Raw genomic sequence first — 19887 nt, forward strand, 5'->3', positions numbered from 1 at the left:
CCCACACAAAAACAAATGTGGCTCCTGTGACCCCCAGAGTCACATCCAGGGAAGAGTTGACTCTAGCAAGATCTGACTCAGTTCTTCAACAGGCTGAGGAGAAGGGAAGAAAAGCAGCTATTTAATTTTCCACACAAATTCTAGTGATGCAAATAATCATGGATGCAACCCAAAAATGATTTAAATGAGTGGTTAGGTTTTTGTTGTTGTTGTTGTTATTGTTTTGATTATTGTTTGCTATTGTCATTTTGTTCAACTTGACACAAATTAGAGTCCTCTGGGAAAAGGAAACCTCACTTGAGAAAATGGCTCTATCAGATTGTCCAGTAAGCAAGTCTCATGTAGGTCCTGGGTTATATAAAAAAGTTAATTTTTCCAGCCACAAGAAAAAAAAAATCAGGGATTTCCCTGGCATCTGCTTCTGTTTTACTTCAGTCCTGTCTCCAGGTTCCTGTCTAGGCTTTATTAGATGATGGTCTGTCACCTGTAAGTCAGATAAACCCTTCCTTCTCCTAAGTTGCTTTTATTGAGGGTTCTATCACCTAACAGAGAAGCAAGCTAGAACAATTTTAAACCTTAACTGTGAGGGGTTGTTTATTTATTTCTTATTCACATTGTAAGTGCAATTGGTTTTAGATGCAGAAGCTGACTCACAGTTGAACCCCAATTGTCTCAGTGTCTGTGGAAGAAAATGCTTTAAATCAAATCATGAAACTGTCTCTAAGGTATCATAGGGATGATCTTGGGTATCCTTGGAAACCAGGAGCTGATACTTTGATTTGGTGCTGGATTGGGGAGGACTGATGAGCAGCTCAGAAAGAGAGTCTGATGGGCCAAGGCACTGGAAAATGAATGTCTGGGACTGGGTATAGATATGTTTGTTTGTTTGTTTGTTTGTTTAAACTACAAGGGGTAACTTGACTGTGAATAAAACATGGTAAGTTTTAATTAAAAAATAATAACTTAATATCAATCTAATATTTAACTCATCAAAAAAATACCTTTCAAGATATTGATGAATTTAAATGTCACCATAGGTAGCTATCTCTTCTGAACTTTACTCTGTCAGAGCTTTTAATTCAGCAACTAAGACTATATTCTTTATATTGAAAAAATGAACATATGTATGTCTCCGTTTAATGAGCTTTACATTTGACTCATATATGGACAGATGAGTGTTCTCTCTCTCTCCCCCCTCCCTGTGTGTGTGTGTGTGTGTGCGCATGCGCGCACACACGCGCGTGCATGTGCATGTGTGATTCATTTTACCACAACTGTTAATAGGTAACTTGCAAACCAAGAACGGATTATTAATAAGATAATGGGAAGAGGAGGCATGCTGCTAAGAAGAAAAGTAAATAAAGATAAGGATGTGATGCTGTAAGGATCACCAGTGATGCTGTGTGGCTACACACACAGGGCCTGCTTTGGTCTAAGCCAGATGAGGTCTCAGCACCGAGAGAGGAAGCACACACAACACCCCCTGCACCCCCTCCCCCCATGCCAAACCTAGAAGCTATCTGCAATCGATAATTACTTGCAGATTTTCTCCAACCAAATCTCACTGGATATACACTTGTGGTCAGGCCTCATGCCCAGCAGTCAATGGCCAACACAAAATGAACTCAATTATATTTTGGAGAATTTTTTTTTTTTTTTTTGGTTCCAGAATGCTTTTGCTTTGTTGTTGTTGGTTTTGTTTTGTTTTGTTTTTCACTTTGCAGATCTTTTGTGTATATAGTATAGTTTCTGTTTTTTTTTTTTCGTGTCTTTTTAGTATTTTTGTTTGTGTGCCTGTATGTGTCTCTGTGCCTATATGTGTTTCTTCAGCCTTTTCTTTGGTTATTTTTCTTCTCATTTTTTTCTGGGGTCCTATTTCTTTTTTGTAGTTTGTTTTATCTTATTATCTTTTAGATGTCTGCTTGTTTTCTAACAAAAGAGAGAAAAACATGTGTGAATTATGAGTTTGGATGGAAGTCAAGGTGGGGTGGATCTGAAAGGAGTCAGGGGAAGGGAAAACCTGATCAGAATATATTGTATGAAAAATATATTTTCAATAAAAGGAAAAGAATGACTGTAGATAATGGCATCCTTAGCTTATTTGCTTGTACATATATTCTCAAAATAATATATACTGCTTATTATAAAGGATGCATAAGGGTAGCCAAGTCAAATTAGGGAGAGAAAAATCTTTCTTTTTTCAAAAGGCATGAAAAATGAGAGAGATGGGCCACTCCACCAGGAAGTGGAAGTTTTCTCTGACTGTAGAGTTGCTGACTGTAACCCAGTGTTAGATTCCTAAACCACGATAGCAAGAATATAGGATGTTTCTCTGTTCCTCCTTGGGAATAGAACAGAACCATTTATTTGCAGGAGTTTTAACTTTTTAGATATAGTTATGCAATGCAGTTCTTACTGTCTTAAAAATGATTTTCTGTGAAAGGGATACATACTTTTACAAATGGAAGTTTCTATTAAATAGAAACAGCTCCCCTAACCCCACATGAACATGTCCAGACAGAGTCCAGTGTATAGGTATAATGTTATGTAGCAGGAATTGAAAATATTAATATTTATCCAAGAAAAAAACTATTATAGAATTAGAAATGTTCAAAAGGCACGTTCTTCTCTGCTCTCAAATTTTAAACAATCGTATTGCCAATGAAACAAAGTGTTTCCATTAGATTTTAATTTTTTTCATGCGGTGTATACATGTGTTCAAGTGGGTAGGTGCACCCGTTTATCTCTGGGTGCCTGTGTGTGAGAGGAGACCAGAGATAGATGCCTTATCTCTTCCTCATTTATTTTCCATCTTATGCTTGAAAGAAGGTTCTTTCACGGGATCCGTAGCTCAATGGCTTGGTTGAGTGGCTTGCCCCTGAGGTTCATGGATCTTCCTGTGTTCTGTTTCTCCGTCAGCACTGGAATTATAGACGTAAGCTGGAGATTTGAACTCAGGTCTTTAGTGGCTTTGTGACTGGCACATTTCCAACTGAGCCAGCATCCAGAGCCCCTTGCCTCTCTAAGAGCAAGCTAGCCTCCTTCATCTTTCCTTTCTGGGTCTGTTTATTTTCTTCACAGAAAGGAAAAAAAATGTGAACTTACTAAGTAAATGCTGAGAAATGTCATTTTATAGTGATTTTGCACATATACACGTATATTCTCCACTGACTTAGAATTCACACTTCAGCCTCTATTAAGTTGAGGGTACGGATCAATTCCATCAATGGGAAAGATAAAAAATCAAAATGGAAAATGAAATGAGGGGGCCAAATCTATAAAAGTTACAAAAATAGTTTTAGGTTGGGTATGACATAAGATAATCACTATGTATCTCTACTGTAATGAGATGAAGGAAAATGAAGGTGTATTATCATAATTACTAGTTATAAATAAATCAGTTGTTCATTATTTCCATTGAGAGAACAAACTGACAACAGCATCCATTTGATGTGTGAATGGTTCAGTTAATAGCTTTTCATGCCTCATTACGGGCACACATTATTTTTTTTTGGGGGGGGGAGGGTAAAAATAGTGAAGTGATTGAACTACTGTGCCTGAATGACTTGTATATAATTCATTGCTAACCAGAACTCTTACTTCTAAGTGATTTTTCTTCTGGAATAAAATGGCTTAAATGGAATTTTATAATCAGTGACAGGTGAATAGTGTGGATACCTTCTTTTTATTAGAAAATTATAACAGTATTCCTGAGTAGACTGGTGTGTTTTGGGGAGTACCATGTGTCCATAGTGAGGTGTAGGTATGACCAACAAAATATTTCTATTTTTTGTCATTCCTTCCAGTAATTATAAGGACCCCCTTGTATAGTAACCGTATTATAATACATTTTCTCAAGCAGCTTTTTAACTGTACAGTGATTTGAGAAAAATAATCTCATAATAAATATTGAAAAAAATTGAAAAGCAATCCCCACTCATATTACTGGATCTTTATTGAATGTCACATACATAGCTATGCAAAACCTGGCCTTTGATTATTCTCAAGGGATCACAGAAGTTCTAACACAGAAGGGCTAGCAGGCTAAAAGCTGCTTTTATAGCAAGCATCAAAGGGTCTTTGTCAAAGAGAACTTTTGTGTCAGGTCAGAATTTTCTCAAACTTGGTGTATTCTATTTACTTAAAGACTCACTTTGCTACCCAGGTTTGCTTGCGTAATCTGGTTTTGAGTTCAATCTGGACTTCCTTGTCCTCTTCTTGGTAAGCTAATAAAACATCATTATAATACTGGAATGTTCAACCTGGGAGGTGTGCAGCTGTCTCTCCCCAGTTTTGCTATCCTCGTTGTTTCAGGAACTCGTGTGTATGTTGTATGTTAAACTTCAACAGGAAAGGAAGGCATGACAGAAACATGAGTCAGGAGGAGTGAATAATGCAGAACGGTAGGCTATTTTTCTTCTTCTGCTTAAGGACTCTGCTATTGTCATTTGCTTACTTTTCTACCAGGGTCACCTATAGCCTGCCATGGAGAAATTTAAAGTCTACACCTTGCGCTGTTCAGCTGATTAATGATCATCTGGGCTGATTCCTCTTTCCTACAGGTCATTACCCGTGTCCAGCACTTTTCCATGTTCTTCTTCTTTTTCTGATTTCCATTGTGACTTTTGTTGCATTAAAGGTGCTAGAGAAAGTACCCAAGGAGCTAAAGGGATCTTCAACCCTATAGGTGGAACAACATTATGAACTAACCAGTACCCCTGAGCTCTTGACTCTAGCTGCATATGTATCAAAAGATGGCCTAGTCGGCCATCACTGGAAAGAGAGGCCCATTGGACACGCAGACTTTGTGTGCCCCGGTACAGGGGAACGCCAGGGCCAAAGGGGGGGAGTGGGTGGGTAGGGGAGTGGGGGTGGGTGGGTAAGGGGGACTTTTGGTATAGCATTGGAAATGTAAATGAGCTAAATACCTAATAAAAAAAAATGAAAAAAAAAAAAAGGTGGGGATTTTGGAGAATGAAATTCATAGCAGGCTTGATATACTGCGAGGAATGCAACAGAAATAAATATGTCCCATCTCCTTATGATTATTAGTTTAAAGTACTTTTATCATGTAGTTGTTTTAACTTAAAAAAAATCCACAAGTCACTGGAAAGTATGAGCGGTCATGAAGGGTACAGTCATGAAGGGGAATGGTGGAGACCATTTAGACTGGAAATTCTTTTAGTGTCCCAGTCTGCCAGCTTCCAAGCTCTGGCTAGCAGGTGGAGAGCATTTTTCTTTGAAGACAGGTTCTCCCCTGGAGACTAGGCAGGCTCTGACTTAAACTCAGTGTCTTCCTGCATTAGTCCCTCAAATGCTGGGATAGCAGGTGGGCACCACACCCAGCTTTGTGGAGATTAGCTAGCATCTTTCAGTCTTTTTAGAGACTGTTTACCTAATTATTGGTCATTCCCATCCCATCCTGCTCCAATAAGCTCCATCCAGAAGTAGAAATATCACTACTTCATATTCATCCCAACAGCTCACCATCCCCAATGAAATGAAAACCATTTTCCTGATAAACTAGCGTTTCCCAGAGTTCTGCTGTCTCTTAACTGGCATTTAGAAGATCAATTGTGACACATCAGAGACCAAAGGCTGTCACAATGAAGTTTATAGTCACTAAGAAATCAGAGACCTTGCTTCTATGACACTTAAAAACTATTGACAGGGGCTGGATAGAGGGCTCAGTGGTTAAGAATGCCAGCTGCTTTTCCAGAGGATGTGAGTTTGGTTCCCAGCACTCATGTTGGGTGCCTGACCACCAGGTGTAACCACCATCCAGCTCTGGGGCATATAACACCCCCTTCTGGGCTCTATGGACATGACCACACATGATAGATCCTCAGACACTCAAGTAAAAATAGTTAAAATGACACCAAAGTGATCATGTCATTGATGCTGCAGGTGGTTACTAGAATGAGTAATAACCCAGTGAAGTAACTTGAGGACTCATTTCCTGCCACAGAGCATGAACCACAATGGGAATAACTGTCTAGATTAGAGGAAGAACTTACATGTAATTTGTCTTTGAAAAATAATCATCTGAATATAATGATACATGCACTGGGAACTCTCAATGGCAGCCTAAGTACAACTTGAAGAGTGTTCTAGATTAGGCACTATCCCCTAGGCGTTCATAAAGATAGCTTTACTCACAAAGAGTTCCCTTCATGTCGGTACTGATGTTCTGGAATCCTAAAATTAAAATCTCCTTTTCCTATGAAGAAATATCAGAAGGCCACACCTTGAACTGAATGTTGATTTCACTAATACTGTTTTAGCTTGGCTTAGTTAAGAATGATGCTTTCTTAGCAAAAATCTCCCTTAAGCATCAGATAAACACTGAGATCATTTGGGAATAATGTTATTCTTATAAAAGCAGTGTTTGCTAAGGAGAAACACTTAAAGTTAATGATAGAAAACACAGTCTATATGAGTCTACTTGTTGCTTTATGTGAACTCATTCTCTCTGTCTCTGTCTCCGTCTCTCTGTCTCTCTGTCTCTCCTTATAATGAAATAACATACAGAAGGCTCTACATATAATACAATTTCACTCATTTTTGTATGTTTTATGCCATAACCAGTTGGTAGTGAAAACTTACACAGGTCCACATACAGTTTTGATACCATACTCTAACAAGAGTCCTAAACTAAGAACAGGATATTTGACATAGTCTGGAATTTTAAATGTAAATATAAAAATATAATATATATTATATTTATATGAGTATAAAAATTGACATTTTAAACATAAAACCAAGGAAACAATCCTTCTGACACTTCTGTTGTTTAGTAATTTAATTACTCATTTCATTTAGTTAATAGAATTGCACATAACCGCTCAGCAGTCATGGCATGTTTGAAGCTTCAATTTAGAAGGCACTAAAGAGTTATGTTGGGGCGGGGGTCCTGGGCAGAGAAAGCATGGTCCCTCTGTTTCAGAATTTAATTCTCAAAGACGTATACCTCTAGACCCTAAGTTGGAGGCCAAGGGTGGCGCCTGCCTGTCATATATGACTTATGTGGTTGCCACGATCCAGGAACTTGAATAGCATTTCCTCTATGGTTCTTTCCCAGCCTCTTCCCAGCAGAACTCAGCATTCTCTACCTTCTTTCTGTAGCATCATAGACAAGCTTCAAGTTTACAAACACTGAAGTAAGTCCTGCTTCCTTATTGACTTTCAGGCATTGCATCCCTTTGTTATCCTGGCCCTTGGCATGTTATATAGTAAAGGCCACATAAACAAGTAAATAATCGATTAATTTAAAATAAAAGAAAGCAACAAAGAATTGTGACAAAGTTTAGCTGTGTCAAGGAAATGGCTCAGACATGCCTGCCACATAAGCATGAGGACCGAAATCTGAACACCTACCACTCACTTAAAAGCCAACAGTGATGGCTTTTATGAATGCACCCCAAGTGGAGCATGTGTGTGATTGGGAAAAGTTGGATCCTCAGTGCTTGATGTCTACTCAGTCCAGTTTGTGACTGCCAGGTTCAGTGACTACAAGGTTCAGTGAGAGACTATCTCTCAAAAATAAGGAGTGAGCATTTGAGGGAGACCCAGATGTTGGTATATGCGCACACACACACACACACACACACACACACACACACATGCATGCATACACACTCACACACACAAACATATGCACACATAAACACACACATACACACAACACACACACACTCATATATATATAAATATACATCAACGTACACATACACACACAGACACACACACATACACTCACATACACATATATCTGCACATATAAACACACATATACACATATACACACTCACATGCTCATATATACACACACATACACAGACACACACATACACATACACACACACACATACACTCACTTATACATGCATACACACACAGACATACATAACACTCACACACGCATACACACAAACACACACACACATACATATACAGAGACACACAAACACAAAGGATGAAGGATGCGGGGGGAGGGAAGAGAGAGGGAGAGAGACAGAGACAGAGACAGAGACAGAGAGAGGACACACACAGAGCTGCACACATATGTATCCCTGTACATATACACAGATCAACACAAATGCACCAGATATTTGTGAATGAGAATTTGTAGCTCACACCACTGAAAATAATTACAATAATCCAAGTGATAAGAAAACTTCATTGAATATATTTTTAACTTTTTAAGAAAGTATGTGAGTAACCTATTCATGTGTGGTCAACAACAGGAGGCTGAGGCAGGGTGTTGGGGACTTGGAAGTCTGTTACCAGTTTCAAGCCAGCCTGGACTACTAGCAACAACCTTCCTCCACCCCCCGAAAAGTTATAAAATAGAACTAAAGTAGCTGCTTAGGCACCTTCTTTTCTTCCTTAGTTGAATGCTATCTGTTTGAACAGGCCTTTAAAAGAAAGGGTTAATAGATAATTGTTCCTATATAACAAAGAAACAGCCCTATGCATTGTCAAACATCAGCATGTTTATAAAATTGTTTTATTTTGGTGAAGATAACTCCAAGTAAATTTGAGTTGCAGTCCTGACTTGTCTCTGTCTCTGAAATGAGTCTGATCTTGACATTTTGTTATGTTTTCTGTTAGCTTCTTTTTTAATAGAGTGTAACTACCAAAAGGACTTGGTTTACGGAAGAAAAATTCTGGTTAATGTTCACCAGTACTTACCTAAAGAATGAAATATCTGAAAAAAAAACAAAACAAAAGAAAATGAATCAGTTTCACATGAAGCAAAAGAGCAACCTGTTTTTACCAGATGGGTGTTTTCTAATGGTTTGCTTCTAAGAAGTCATTTTATTCCATCCACACAATCATATTGAACTAGCATGCTTACCTGAGTTAGCCTTCAGAATGGATTATTATTACTTTGTTGAGAGTTATTCCCACAGAGAATTAATATGCTTCATTTGTCCCCACCGAAGAAAGAATACACTTGGTAGAATTGGAGCACACACAGAGTAAAATTGAAAACAAACAAACATGGCAAATGTTTGAGCCCTAATTCAATGGAGAGACTTTTAAATTCAGTAGTGCTGCTCATGAGGTGGACACCAAGTAGTCGGTTAGTAGGGATTGTTCTATCAATATAGCCTTCACTTGTTTTTGAATCCTTGGCTCCTTTTACCAGCCTCATATTCTCTAATTATTTTTTGCTTCATCTATTTTTTTGGTTTCTTAAGATGAAGACAGCTGGGCAGTGGTGGCGCACACCTTTAATTCCAGCACTTGGGAGGCAGAGGGAGGCGGATTGCTGAGTTCCAGGACAGCCAGGGCTACACAGAAAAACCCTGTCTCAAAAAAAAAAAAAAAAAAAAAAAAAAAAAAAAAAAAAAAAAAAAAAAAAGAAAAAGAAAAAGAAACAAACAAAAAAGACGAAGACAACATTACTTAATTCCTTAGAGTTCTTGTTATCCTATTATCCATAATAATCAGAATAGTTAACAAGTGGATTAATAAAGATGAAATGCTCAAAGAGTGAGCATTCTGCAGTGTTTCCTTGAGCTGACCACATTGTGATCTGTTACTTTTACCATGTTTGGTTTCAAGTCCTTCTTTCAAGAAACGAGTATACATTCATTTTGGTGGGAATTATCGAGTACGATCAACTGTCCCAAGTCTGGCCCCAAAGTAAGGGGTTGACAACAAAACCACATTTTCATAATTGCAATATTAATATTTTTAGTTATATAAAGCATGTCTTTAGCTTAACTGAAAACCATTCAGCTGAAAAGTTAAAGGGTTTAAAAGAAGTGGCCCCAAACTAAATTTCTGTTGTATTCTCATAGAGTATTGGGGCGACTCTTCACTGAACTCTGACACTATAAGCCAAAATAAATCCTGCCTCCCTTTAAATTGCTTTCTTGGGTATTTTGATCAAGCTATTGAAAGACAGATAACATTGTCTAACACATGGAAATTAAATACATCAAAAATCAAATTCAAAGATGAAATTAATGTAGAAGAGAGTTGGTTATTTCCCCCACAGAGAGCCTGTACATGGAGATGTTTAAAAGCACAAATACCTGTGTTCCTTTTCTCCTCAGCATCTTCACTGGCTGCTGCCGATGGCATTTGGTGGCAGCAGTTGCTTTAAACATTCCAAGGCTTATTTGCAGCCATAGCCTGTGCATCATCGGTTTCAGATTCCACTCCCCAGCTCACCTCTCATCTTGCTTTCCTGTTGTCTTCCATGTCTTTCACACCTTCAACCCCGATGCCAGGAACATGTTTGCAGTCCACAAGCAGAATCATTCTAGGTATTTTGGATGAAACTCATGTATAATAGCAGTGGAGCCAGAGTGAGCAGATGTAATGAGGGTCTCCATTTGCTGGAGTATGAATCTCTTTAGATGTATAGCCCTGCTCTGCCAGTCACAGTCATGGCTTAGGGCCCATAGGTGTGGGCCATCATGTCTTACTATGTAGACGTGTTGATGATGATGATGTATGTTCAGATAGTGTTTTAGAGTAGAATGCTAGTATCAGTTCCGAGAGATATTGCATTGTGTGTGTGTGTGTGTGTGTGTGTGTGTGTGTGTGTGTGTTTTGCTGTTGTTGCAAGTTTAGGGAGAAATGGAGGCAGCTCTAGTTTAATACAAAGCTGCTGGAAACACCAGGGCCATCTAGGCATTACTTAAGAATCACTATGGATAACTGATTGAGAAAGACTTGAAGATGGGAGCTTTAAAAGAAGTTGAAAAATACATTTACCTTCTTCATATTTACTTTTTTCTTGAAATCATATATTAAATGTGTATAATATAGTTGGAGTCTGCAGGTTCACGGATGATCCTCTTTATGCAGCATATTCCAAGATCCCTTCTCACTTGTCAGTATTAATACAAAGAAAGGATATTTCTGTGAGCTGTGGGTGTGGGCTCACACCTGTAATCCCAGTGCTTGGAAGGCTGAGGCAGAAGGATTGCCATGGGTTTGAGGCAGGCCTGGAATACATAGCGAGTTCCCGGACAGCCTGAATTACAGAGAGTGAGACTTGGTCTCAACAAATAAAAGACAAAACAAATAAACTATTGTCAGTTCAAATGATTCATGGGAAATCCTCTGCAACCCAATTGACCCGTTTGCCATCTGAAATCGTATGACACTAAGTTATATTGGTATTTGTTATATTGATATTTGTCATTTGTACTTGGTTACTTTATTAACTATTCATCCACAAAATTTTAGTAGCCTCCATTTTTATTGTCAGCGAAAAGTAATATGGATAATCCCTTACATTTGGGTTGTAATTTTAAAATAGAGCTTAGATGTTTGGAAATGAAGATACAGAACGATATTTTGCATATTCATCTTTAGAAGGGTTTCTTGGTAACTTTTCTTCCTTTCCTTCCTTTTGTGTGTGTATGTTATGTGTTGTGTTTGTATGTGGGGATGTGTGTACATGTGTGTATGCATGCACATGTGTGTCAGGTGTATCTGTGTGTTATGTTTGTGTGTACAGATGTATATGTGTGTACTCATCTGTGGGTGGGGGTATGTGTGTGCACATGCACATTGTGTGTGTGTGTGTGTGTTTGAGAGATTTGTGAGTAGTGTGGAGTCAGAGAACAACTTAAACAGGCAGTTCCTACTATGCATCACTTGGATTCTAGGGATAAAACTTAGGTGTCAGGCTTAGAGGAAGGTGCCTTTGCCTGTTGAGTCTTCTTATTGGTCCAGGTCTTTATTTTATTTTTTTAAAGGAAATAATGCATAAAAACCTCAAGGAGATAGTGACATTTGTTTCCATCAAGACATTAATTTGGGATTTCAAGGATATCTTTATAGAATGTTATTTTCTAAATTGGAATGATGAAAACTTTTATTTTTGGTCGCATTTAACACCCTCTGTAACCTAAACACATTCAAGCCTGGTTGTATTGTATAAACTCTTCTCTCTTGTTTTAAAATGCGTTTGGGGTGTGTGGAGCACATCCTTGGAGTCTGACAATCCAGATACGGATCCTCTACTACTGAACTCACAACTTTTGAACTACTGTCCTGAGTTTACTCTGTAAAACCCTCTTTTCTAAGATGGCTTCCAGATGAGGTGAGAACACAATACCTGCCGCATCATGCATGCTACCAGTCCATGATGCCAGGCACCCTAGGAATGAAATTTTCCAGCTATGAGGAAAATTTCCCCAGTTCCTTTTATCATATGAATAAGAGGCATCAATGCCTTCCCAGACAAGTCTCCTCTGCAGAACTGACCCAACCTGGAGGAAGAACAAGATCCAAGGACAGTCATTTTCTTACTGGGACTTTTTGTCTCAGTGGGGACCTGGCCGACACTCAGGGACCTGGATAGGGATCTCTAGAAATGCATCCTTACCTCTCTACCTCTATCTTTTAAACTATTATGTCGCTACCCAGAAATGTAACTAAGAAGTAAAGTAGCTCTCAGGCTCAAATTTGCCTGTTATAAGGGTTATGGGAGCCAGATCTTCAATTTGTGGGACGCCCAGGGTGACTTCTGTGTTGTTACCCTGTGCTTTATATTCCCCTACCCAAGATGAAAGTGCAGCCGGGCTTGGGAAACTTAGCTCACACTGGGCTAATACTTTCAGATTAGAATAAAAGGTCATATAATGATATAGAAAAAAGGAAGAATCATTGGAGCAATGTTTTTTTTTCTTTTTTTTTTACACTCTGTGCCCTGGCATATGATACCCAAGCACTGTATTAACAACACATTTGTTACGCATTGTCGCAGAGGTCATGATTCAGTAAATCTGGCCACTTGAAGCCTCTCAATAATTTTGAGGATATGGTGGTTGGCAAAAGTTTGAACAAACAAATATAAATCTCTCCACTTTATGTATTCTGACTGCATATAACTTTTCAGATTAATCCAGATTAAAATCAGTAAGAAGAACTGACTGCCAGGTTTCCTTTGTGTAGACTGCTTTAGAACCTGGACACAACTCTTCATTATGTATTATCAGAGCCTAAGATGGCACAGGGGCATTCCCTGTGACGTGGTATAGGGGTTGAATTCTACATCCAAAGATGCATGGAGATCAATGTCCTTATGGATAAATTATATTAGTACATGGTAGTTCCGATCAGAAAACAAAAAGGGTTTATTGCAAGGATCCTTTATTTACAGGGTCTCCTGTGCATTTAAAATATAATCTGGTTTATACATGTACAAAAATGTCATTCAACTTTGTAGGAAGACAAATATATGGAAAGAAATCTATAAATTTTAGGGAGTAGGAAGGAATTCAAGAATTCAGTAAGTCCTGGATAGCTGGTGCACTCAATATCCTTATAATGGCAACCAACTTTTAAAATGTGAATTTAACTCTAATTTTTTTTAAAAAATTAAATATAGCTGCTTTTTAACCACACAATAAAATCTTATGCAGGCCACAGAACACCATTAAAAAATAAACTATCAGCCTCCCAGTGCTTATTTGCCACTAAATTCTCCAAACGTTCCCCCTCCCCCCACACTGTATTTTCAATACAGTGCTGATCGCCAGCCTACCTCACCTTCATGATGATGTCACAGTCTTTAAAACATCAATCCTGGATCGTCTGAGCTTGGCATCTCAACTTAGGTATAACTGTGTTGAGTTCATATGGTAATGGATGCAGTTGGAAACTTCTACTGTTAACCTCAGTTTATCTGAATTCATATTACAAAGCCAACCCATCAGGAATGTAAGCCTGTTCATGAGCTCTGACATGTTAGACTGCTACTCAATATGAACAACTCTTAAGGGTAGCCCTGGAGGTGGGTCCTGGAGACAGCTCAGTTGGGTAAAGAGAGGCTATACATACCTGGGCACATGAGTATCATCCCCATGTAAAAATGATGGGTGTCTGGTAGGGGTGCAGAGTGGTAGATCCCTGCAGCTTGCCGGTTAACTAGTCTATCACACTAGGATTCTCTTAGGTTCCAGTGACTTTGTCTCCAAACCAAGAAGGACAACAGCTAAAGAGCGGCATCTAAGGTTGAGCTCTGACTTATACATGTTTTCATGCATGCACACACATGAGCACACACACATACACACACAAACACACAAACATACACACACATGCATACAAAAACACACATACTCAAACATACGCATACAAAGTTACTAGATTGACTCTTGAGAATGGCCTGATACCTGGCCAGGCTCCCTGCATCTCCCCCTGATCATGTGCTCTCTACCCAAGCATCTGATTCTCTTTCTACCAGCTTCCTACCAGCTCTCTGTTTTCATTTGTTCAGTTTCTTTACTTATTTTTAGCATTTAGTTTGAGAGTGGGTATCTGTCTCCCAGTTGGGAATAGTCAAAACTAAGTGTATTTTTTTACTCTCCTAAACAGTTTATTTTAGAAAATATCTTTGCAAAATAAATTTTGCAATTTCTAAGCAGTTTCCAAAAGCAGGCAGATCTGAGATCAGACTGGGTTATGTTTTCTTGAGTGTTAAATTTGGCTTATATCGCTTTCCAAAATATAATTTATATTAAAAGTCTTGCTGGTTTTATGAGATTTCTAGAGCCATCCTGGAGGAGGCAGTGATGAAGAGATGATAAACCCCTGAATATTCACAGCCTGTTATAATTTTTGGTATCTGTGTCTGTTTGAATAGCTGATATTTTATTTTCTTACAAATGAAAAAAAGTGGTTTATTATGATAGTTCTTTCAAGAAAGAATTCATAGTTTAAAAGAATCTTGCCAAAACATAAAAAGGAAAAAAATGTCTTTCTTCTTAACTCTGAATCAAGCATGTATCAGTTGACTGCATGGTGAGCTCTGTCTTATGGACTTTTTACAACCACTGAAGTGATCTCAGTGTAGACCATTTTGAGTTTGTCTTTTTGTGCCTCTTGTTTTCCCTCTGTACCCTACAGTCTGCCTGTCTCACATCTTGAGAGTGAGGAGTTCACAAATGTCCTGTGTATTAAATGTGTGGCTTTAGTCCTGATCTATATCACCACCACAAGCAAACCTAGAGCCTTGTCTGCAGAGACTCATATATTGTACAGACTTCTACGTTGAATTAGAGCTTACTAAATGACACGCCTAATAACTTCTGTCTGCCATCTCTGGGGGGTCTCTGGCCAGAGAGATGGGGGAGCTTTTAGTGTAATGGAAAACAACCTTTAGGCATTGAAAGCAGTTCAAACCATCACCGGCCATCAGCTCTGTGTCCTTGGATGAGTCTCGACTTATGAGACATGAATGTATCTTCACAGGATTGTTTAGGACGGCAAGAAGAGATAATTCATGGGATTTGTGAACCTTAAAACACTGCCTGGCTTTAGCTACTGTTGTAACTGTAATGGGTAGACTCCAGTTTTCAACCGCAACAGGCAGACAAACAGCTATTTTTCTTGTTTTAGATAGTTGAGCGGTAGCCATGAAGGAGAACATAGGGGTTTGGCAGATGGTTGGATGGAGAAATGGGGAGAATGGTAAATGCTGGAAAAAAGAAGTTATAAATTAAAAAAAAAAAAGATACAAGATAAGGCAGACTTTAACGTCAGCTACCTCTCCTTATTTAAAGACCCTCTGGACTTAATGCCAAATATGAAAGATCTCAAAGTTCATAAGTTGTTAGCTTCAGAATAATCCCAGTGACAGTCCCAAGGTGATTGGCCCCACTGATAGTCCCCTGTCAATGAAATGAAAAAACTCAAGGAACATCTGATGTGGAGGAAACTCAGGGTTGTCTTTATGAGTGTGGTTTCTGGTAGGTCACCCATGGCTAGCACAAGTTGTACTCAGAAGTTTGGATCTGTAAAAAGGATATGAGGTTGAGAGAGGCCTGGAGATACAGGTGGGGATGGGTCTAGGAAAGTTAGAGGATAAGTTAAAGGGTGAATATGATTAGAATATATTGTATAAACATAGGAGAATTCTCAAAGAATTTGTAAAAATAATATATTAAAAAAGGTTTTAGTGTTTTGATCAGGAAGTCATGGGTATTATGTACATTTCTAAGGCTCCTTTGGAACCTTAAGGTTTTTTTGAAAAGTCATTTGTCAACTTGAAAAGTATCTGGGAAAAGTTTGAAGGTAGCTCAGTCTTACAAATTAATGTTTGTTTGTTTTTTTTTAATCGTTGGGAGAATGATTTCTAATGAAAAAGTTGCCAATGTGATTTTGGTTTCTATAATAAAATTCTCCATTTGATTCCAGACTCAAAAAAAATAAATTTGTAATCCTGTTTAAGTGTTGTTCTGAGCTAAATCTCAATGTAAGGGGTCAAGAACAATTGGAAAATACACTGCAAAGAAACGAGAAACTGCAAAACAATTACGGCTAAAATTAGACTTACATAGCAAAAATACTGAATAGCAAATAATTTATGCAAAATATCTTAAGACTCTGGAATGCTAAATATTTGATACAAGTACAATGACATTTGTCATCACATTAAAATTAATGTTTGCTTCTTCCAATATTTTGCTTCCTTTTTCTTTCAACAGAAATGTGCCTTACAATTTTTAGCTTCTTCCTTTCTGGTGGTACTCTTAAAGTTGGCTGTGATAAACTTGTGTAAAACTAGATACATATGGAAAGTATTTCTTAGGAGGTAAAAATATTCAGTCTGACCACGCTTTACACTAACCTTTTTCGGTATTGTTTCTGATTGTTTGACCTGTTAGATTGATGTTTTCTTTCTCTGCATTTGATGTCATTTATACAAAGTTAAACCATGAAGAAAAAAATGTTTCTCCTCAAATAACGATTCACAGTTGCAGTTTTATGTCCAAATGATCATTAAAAACAAACAAAACAAAACAAAACAGAAAAGGGAATGTGGGATTACCATGAACAAACTTGATATTTTCAATAATAACCTGTCAGATAGATGACAGAAACAAGTGGTCATTTTAGGGGCAGAAAGAACAGGTTTTCTTTATCTGATTTGAATTCGGTTGACGACACAATCACATAACCAATAGGTGAGTTAGACTGATGGCCAACATCTCTTGGTTATTGTTTTGGATAATTTGTAGCTAGATCCCCAAATCAACAGCAACATCCACAATGGAACAGTCTGCTCTGTCTGATCCGTAGTGGCTTTTCTCGGCTCCAGCACATCTATCCTGAAAGGACCGGATGTATAAAGTTCTTTCTTAGATGTGGCACACAATAAGGAAAAAAAAAATCTCTATTTTTCTTACAAGATGTTCCCCAAATATAGTTTCAACTTCCAGATGAAAACTTGCCTTAAGAACCACACAGAGTTTGAACTGACTCGTGGTTATTTTTAGATAAACCACTTTGGGTTAATTAAGAGAAAAAACTGCTACTGTACAATTATGCCATATCCTCCCACCTTGGCCTGACAACGGGAGATGTATCAGGGGTTTTTCTTTGTCACTTTAGCTGCACCTCTGAAGTGTATAGAAGTCTGTTGCTGTGGTTACGACCTTTGTTTCCAGTGATGCTTGGTCCGTGCTTTCCCCTACCTTTAACAATGGTTACTCAAAAGAATGAAATAATGAGTCATTCATTCGGAAATATTTTGTTAAAATATCCCTCTTTATCATTACATTTCACCACTTAGAAACTAGGCTGTACTTCAAGGCAACAGTTAAAGTCTTAGAAGAACTGTTAAAAAAAAATCTGATTTTTTTTTTCATTTATAAGAAAGACCTGTCTATGTAATTGAAGAACCTCTCACACGTCTGAACAATTAAAACCTTCTTTTGGTTAATGTATTATCTCTGGAACAAGTAGATAAAACCCTATGCAGTAAGCACGGTAATGATTAAAAATCGTGCATTGTCCGCACAGCACAGATTTCAGAGTCAAGGTTTCTGGGCACAAATGCAGTAACAAAACGGCCCCTACAAAAACCAAGTAACTCTCAAGAACACAAGAAGTAATGTTTGTTAATTTAAAATTTTTAGAAACTGAAAGGTGTAAAGTTTGTAACGTAAAAGCATCATTAAATTACTGTTCTGTACATACCAGTTGTTCCTAGAATTGAAACTTTATAATATGAAAAATACATTAGCGCTGTACAATTTTTTTTTACAGGTAGGTAGGATGAGTTTCGGAAAAAAAATGATTATTTTGTTTCAGGGTCATTCTCTGTCAAAGTCAAAAAAATACTGCACAACTTAGCTAGTTACAAAGTATAGACTTGAAACAATTCATGTCTTCTTTTATTTCATGAACCAATCTTAGAATTTTGTTTATTTGAACAGGGGAGTTTTGTTTTTGTTTTGTACTCAAGAGTCGCAATGAGCAGGTCCTCTCCTCTTTCTGCGGTTGAGGTTATAGTTGAGTAGCAAGCCTGGGCGCTGCTCAGCTCTGTCAGGCCAGCTGTGGTTTATGGTCACTGATGCGGCCAGCTGACGTGATTGTGCTCAAGTCCAGCTCAGTCTCTAGGTGGCTTTCCATCGTGTCTTCCTGTGCATTCGTTTCAAAGGACTTATGGGAGAGGAGTTCATGATGGACCCCACAGTAACTTATTGTGGGCTGGTCATATGCCAGAAAGGTTGACACATTCATTGATAAAGGTATCTGGGGGGAAAAAAAGAGATGACATGAGAAAAGTCAGTTATCAAAAGTCTCTTGTGAGACTATGCCAGGCCTAGCAAACACAGAAGTGGATGCTCACAGTCAGCTATTGGATGGATCACAGGGCCCCCAATGGAGGAGCTAGAGAAAATACCCAAGGAGCTAAAGAGATCTGCAACCCTATAGGTAGAACAACATTATGAACTAACCAGTACCCCAGAGCTCTTGACTCTAGCTGCATATGTATCAGAAGATAGCCTAGTCGGCCATCAGTGGAAAGAGAGGCCCATTGGACTTGCAAACTTTATATGCCCCAGTACAGGGGAACACCAGGGCCAAAAAGTGGGAGTGGGTGGGTAGGGGGGTGGGGAGGAGGGTATGGGGGACTTTTGGGATAGCATTGGAAATGTAAATGAGGAAAATACCTAATTAAAAACAAAACAAAACAGAACAAAACAAAACAAAACAAACAAAAAAAAAAAAAAACCAAACCAAAACAACAAAAGACAGACAAGTACCCAGGGCAAGACTCGGAGACTAATGAAGTGTGGATCTGTCTATCCTTTGTGTGTCTGTGGCTCTGCTGTCCCCACAGCCCCTGGTCCTTTCCATCACTGAATTCAGAAATGAATTCAATACAGAAGTTGGAAGCTCGGGGTGGGGGGTGGGGTGGGGGGCTGCTTCATTATTAAGTAGAACCTTCAGTTTAAGTGGTTCTAAAAATAATAAAAAATTTTCTTCTTCATTATAGAGTCAAGAAGATGGCTTTCTTTTACTTGTTTTTGCATTAAGTATTATCTGATTACTTATGGAACTGGCGTTCAGTGAAAAAGTGATTCTGTCACTTTGTCATGAATCAGCATCAACTCCCTCTTCCTCAACCACCTGTCCCCTTGTCCTGCAGGTCTCTGAGGCATTGGGTCCTGATTTCTTCCAGGGTCCCACGTAACGCAGGTACACTTACTCCGCACACCTTGCTTTGAGGAACGTTTCAGAAGAGAACTGTCAAGCCATTCCGACTATGCTTACCCATAATCCCTTAGTAATGATTTCAGTAAGATGATTCCTTGAAACATTAAGCGCTGTCGTTTGATCTATGTATCTAGAAGATGGAGCATAGAGAACGGCCACAGAAGAGATCTATGACTTCTGTAAAGCTCTAACAAGCTGCAAAGGAGGAGCTACTTTGAAGGCCTAGTGGTATGGCTTACTAATCAAAGATAGCAAAGGTCTGAAGAGTAAGGCAGCAGAAGCAACGACAACAGTTACGGACACAAAGGAACACCGGGTAGAGGCCACAGGAGTCTTAGGTCCAGCCAGATGCTAAAGTCTAGAGAGTGTTTCTGCTTATTTTCTTAAGATAGAAAGTCA

At 38.5% G+C, this 19887-nt stretch overlaps 2 protein-coding genes across 5 annotated transcripts in view; one reads left to right on the forward strand and one right to left on the reverse strand.

The window, feature by feature from the left end:
- The window catches only part of Ctnna3 (catenin (cadherin associated protein), alpha 3), a 1573570-nt gene that overhangs the window by 481651 nt on the left and 1072032 nt on the right, over window positions 1-19887 (forward strand). The gene's annotated exons all lie outside the window — the stretch shown is intronic.
- Window positions 16749-19887, reverse strand: part of Lrrtm3 (leucine rich repeat transmembrane neuronal 3) — a 161759-nt gene continuing 158620 nt past the window's right edge. The window contains exon 3 of the mRNA NM_178678.4: window positions 16749-18519. Within this exon, the coding sequence (NP_848793.1) occupies window positions 18310-18519 (210 nt within the window). The 3' untranslated portion in view covers window positions 16749-18309. The remainder of the gene's footprint in view (window positions 18520-19887) is intronic.

Source organism: Mus musculus, chromosome 10 (genome assembly GCF_000001635.26).
Source record: "Mus musculus strain C57BL/6J chromosome 10, GRCm38.p6 C57BL/6J".
Lineage (NCBI taxonomy): Eukaryota > Metazoa > Chordata > Mammalia > Rodentia > Muridae > Mus > Mus musculus.